The sequence below is a fragment of the Echinops telfairi genome, unplaced genomic scaffold (assembly GCF_000313985.2).
Source record: "Echinops telfairi isolate 266 unplaced genomic scaffold, ASM31398v2 ScPeMD7_18;HRSCAF=68, whole genome shotgun sequence".
NCBI classification, from domain to species: Eukaryota; Metazoa; Chordata; class Mammalia; order Afrosoricida; family Tenrecidae; genus Echinops; species Echinops telfairi.
The window spans coordinates 31,151,645-31,155,798 of record NW_022103915.1 but is presented as its reverse complement, the minus strand read 5'-3'; the positions used below and the strand labels follow the sequence as shown (position 1 = coordinate 31,155,798).

Below are 4,154 nucleotides of genomic sequence, written 5' to 3'. Positions count from 1 at the left end.
CATCAGTCCTGTTGGTTTCTCCTCCAGATCATTTATCCAGCCTATCTTATCTAGAGAGACCTGCAGAGAGAAAGCAACAACAACAAAAAACCCATGAAAAAAAAAAAAAGAAAAGCCAGTAAACAGTTCAAGGTCTGTTTGTTGACCTTTAGGATTGTTTTCTGGTGGAGTCTGACGGGTGCCACGCCTTGGCCCCAAAGTCTATTTTTGATATTCCCTTGGGACTTTCTTGCTTTGCTCCCCTTGCTGTTCTGTTGCATGTCCTTAATGTTTTGCCTGGATGTGGTGTGGTCAGATCGGGTGCAATTCCCACACTGTCTCCAGTGTTGTCCCCTGTAGGGTTATGGGTCAGTGAGGGCTGTCCTGTCTGGTAGTGGGTCTGGCCATATGGTCCTCTCTGAGCATTGGCTGTTTTGAGCGGGAACGTAGTCCTCAAGGTTTGGTGGGCCAGATGTGCTCCACTCTCTTCCTCCCCCTTCAGTTGCTCCTGTGCGCTCTGATCAGACATGTCCCTCTCCCTGAGCTGTAGCTTCAGTGCTGTCCTCTGAAGTGAATTATTTGGCGGCACCATAGTTCAAAGGCATCAAATCGTCTGGCTACCCCCAACTTTTTTTAATCGAGCCCAGTAAAGTCGATCCTAACTATTGTCTCCATTTTGCAGAAAAGAAATCAGAGGTTAAATAAACTTGCCCAAGACAACCGAAAACGTCTGAGCCCAGACGCAAAGCCAGCCCCAGAGGCCATAACTGCTTCATCATGGTGACGGATTAAGCACACTCGAGGGCGCAATTGGTTAGGATCTCCTAGGAACTCTCAGGATAGGCAATTAGGGAGAAGGTCCTTTGAGGTCCCGGCCAACTGCACTGGACAGCATCTGGGGATCTTTGCTCTGACCTCTGACTTCTAACCTTTGTGGCCCCGGCAGGATGACTTCGCGGGACCAACTGGTGTTGCGTGTGCTGCAGGAGCTGCAGGAAGCGGTGGAATCCGAGGGCCTGGAGGGGCTCGTGGGTACCGCCATCGAGGCCAAGCAGGTCTTGTCTTCCTTCACCCTTCCCCAGGGCCGAGATGGGGGCCCCAGCCCGCAGGTGCTGGAGGTGGACTCCGTGGCCCTGAGCCTGTACCCGGAGGATGCCCCGCGGAACATGCTGCCGCTGGCGTGCAAGGGCGAGGGCAGCCTGCTCTTTGAGGCGGCCAGCATGCTGCTGTGGGGCGACGCGGGGCTCAGTCTGGAGCTGCGCGCGCGCACGGTGGTGGAGATGCTGCTGCACCGGCAGTACTACCTCCAGGGCATGATTGACTCCAAGGTCATGTTGCAGGCCGTGCGCTACTCCTTGTGCTCGGAGGAGTCTCCTGAGATGACCAGCCTGCCGTCGGCCACGCTCGAGGCCATCTTTGATGCGGACGTCAAGGCCACCTGCTTCCCTAGCAGCTTCTCCAACGTGTGGCACTTGTACGCACTAGCCTCGGTCTTGCAGCGCAACATCTACTCCATTTATCCCATGCGCAACCTCAAGATCCGGCCCTACTTTAACCGGGTCATTCGCCCACGCCGCTGCGACCACGTGCCCTCCACACTGCACATCATGTGGGCGGGCCAACCACTCACCAATCACCTCTTCCGCCACCAGTACTTTGCCCCCGTGGTGGGGATGGAGGAGGTGGAGGCCGAGAGTGTCACCAGCCTGGTCCCGGCCCGGGCTGCGCTGCCACCTCCGGCCAAGACCCTGGAGCTGCTGAACCACGAGCCGGGCCTTAGCTACTCACACCTCTGTGAGCGCTATAATGTCACCAAGAGCACCTTCTACCGCTGGCGGCGACAGTCGCAGGAGCACCGGCTGAAGGTGGCCGCCCGCTTCTCGGCCAAGCACTTCCTGCAGGACAGCTTCCACCGCGGGGGGGTCGTGCCTCTGCAGCAATTTCTGCAGCGTTTCCCGGACATCTCCCGCTCCACCTACTACGCCTGGAAGAACGAACTGCTGGGCATGGGCACGGGCGCCTGCCAGGCTCTGCCCGCCCGGGAGGCGCGCGCCGGGCAGGAGCTGGAGGAAGCGGCTGTGGAGGAGCAGCAGCGGGCGCAGGAGCTGGGCTGCCCCCCGCCGCCGGCCTCGAGCCCTGGGGTGGTCTTCATGCAGAGGGCCAAGCTCTACCTGGAGCACTGCATCTCTCTGAACACGCTGGTGCCCTATCGCTGCTTCAAGCGCAGGTTCCCGGGCATCTCGCGGTCCACCTACTACAACTGGCGCAGGAAGGCCCTCCGCAGAAACCCCAACTTCAAGCCGGCGCAGGGTCTCGAGGCACCAGGGCCCCCACCAACGGCCTCTCTCTGGGAAGAGCCTCCGTCCCCGGGGAAGCAGGGCGAGGTGGTAGAGGTAGCCACGGAAGTCACGGGTGGGGTGGCCCCTGCACCGCGGAAACGGCTGCCCCCGAGGGCCCCCCGGGCCCGCTGGCAGAGGCGTCTGCGCCGGGCTGCCCGCAAGTTGGTGCAGAACGGGCTCCCTTTCTGCCGCTTCCGCCTCCGCTACCCGAGTCTGTCACCGTCTACCTTTTGGGCTTGGAAGAGCCTTGCCCCCGGCTGGCCACGAAGCCTGTCCAAATCCCTGCGGGAGGCCCCTGCCCTGGGCAAAGGAGGGGGCCCAGAGGCTAAGGGGAAGCCCAGGAAGGAAGCTAGCTGGTGGGCAGCGACTGCAACGTCGCCAACAGAGGTCCGCCAGGCCGGGCCCTCTCCGAGAGAGGTTCCAAACGAAGTGCTGGGAGGGCCTTCCCAAGAGAGGGCGGTGGCCCAGGACCCACCCCATGGTGGGTCCTCCTCCAGCTGTCGCATCGCATCAGGCGACGGCCAGGTGCTCGTGATGGACATGATCACCACCACGAAGTTCAAGGCCCAGGCCAAGCTGTTCTTGCAGAAGCGCTTCCAGTCCAAGAGCTTCCCCTCCTACAAGGAGTTCAGCGCCCTCTTCCCCTTCACTGCCCGCTCCACCTACTACATGTGGAAGCGGGCCCTCTACGACGGCCTCACGCTGGTCGATGGCTGACCGGTGCTGGGGAGACTTCATTGGGGCTGGCAGGCAGGGACATGGCCCTCCAGCCAGGATGCCCTTCGAGCTGGCTCCCACAGGGTTTATGTTTCCTGGCTTAGGGAAGAGAGAGCCAGAAATCCGCCACAGGGTTCCTTTCGGGGGATCAGGTATGTTTTCTTTTGTTGGTTTACAGTAATTTGAATTTTATATCACTTTGACCTTTTGTTTGTTTTCCCTTCAGTAGGCAGGCCGGGCCCGTGGCTGGTGTTGGCAGCTGTGAGTGTGTGTGCTGGCAGGGTGGTGGTGGTGGTGGTGAGCTGAAACTGCTCTCTGCTTTGTGGGGTGCAAGGAGTATTATGGTGTGGCCATCTTTGAGGCAGAATAGATGCCCTCCATTCCTTTGGGGGGTCAGCACCCTGTTCACTCCGATATTTTCCAGAGGAGCATTGGGATTACCAAGTGGGGCAGACTCCCCTTGAGCAGAAGCAAGAGTGTTCAGGAAGAATCTGGTAACCTGTAAGGGCAGCTCACGGACTGGCAGAGGACATGGTCTAGGGCAAGGCTAGTGGAAGAACCAGGCCCTCTTTGGGGAGAGAAGACCCCACTGCCCTCTGTAGCTCGGCTGGCTAATGGGGAGGGACTCTGGCTTTCTGCTGGCCTGTCCCCATTCTCAGAGAAAAGGGACCCCCATAATGGCCAGCAGGGGGCGAGGATGCTTGACCTTGAAGACTGAAACAATAAAGTCATGTCCCACCACTAAGCCTGGGCCTCTGGTGTTTGTTTTGCTAAGATGTCACAACTCCCTATGATGTCACAGCTCGCTCCCACATTCCCTGGGGGTTTAATGGGATCAAAAGGGCCCATTTCTCCATCTGCAGCCCGGGGATTGGGGCATGGTGAGAGATCCCTGGGGACTCTGCTTAGAGTTGTCTAAAAGTGCGTCTAGCCAGCGTGCTAAGGGGCTGCCTTGATTAGAGAAACCTGCCATTTCAGATGTGCTCAGAGACTTGGGCCAGCACCCACTCAAACTTATCACGGGGGTTTCCAGATTTTAATGAGACCCACCTGAGTCTGGCCTACTTCTGGCTCTATTTCCCACACTGGACACACTGCCCTCCCAGCCAGACTGACCTT

At 58.9% G+C, this 4,154-nt stretch overlaps 1 protein-coding gene across 2 annotated transcripts in view; it reads left to right on the top strand.

Moving 5' to 3' along the window:
• The window catches only part of VRTN (vertebrae development associated), a 10,253-nt gene extending 6,512 nt beyond the window's left edge, over window positions 1–3,741 (top strand). For both annotated transcript variants that reach the window (XM_045288125.1, XM_004698712.2), the window contains exon 2: window positions 926–3,741. In XM_045288125.1, the coding sequence (XP_045144060.1) occupies window positions 927–3,035 (2,109 nt within the window). In that variant the 5' untranslated portion in view covers window position 926 and the 3' untranslated portion in view covers window positions 3,036–3,741. The remainder of the gene's footprint in view (window positions 1–925) is intronic.
• Window positions 3,742–4,154: the final 413 nt, after the last annotated feature.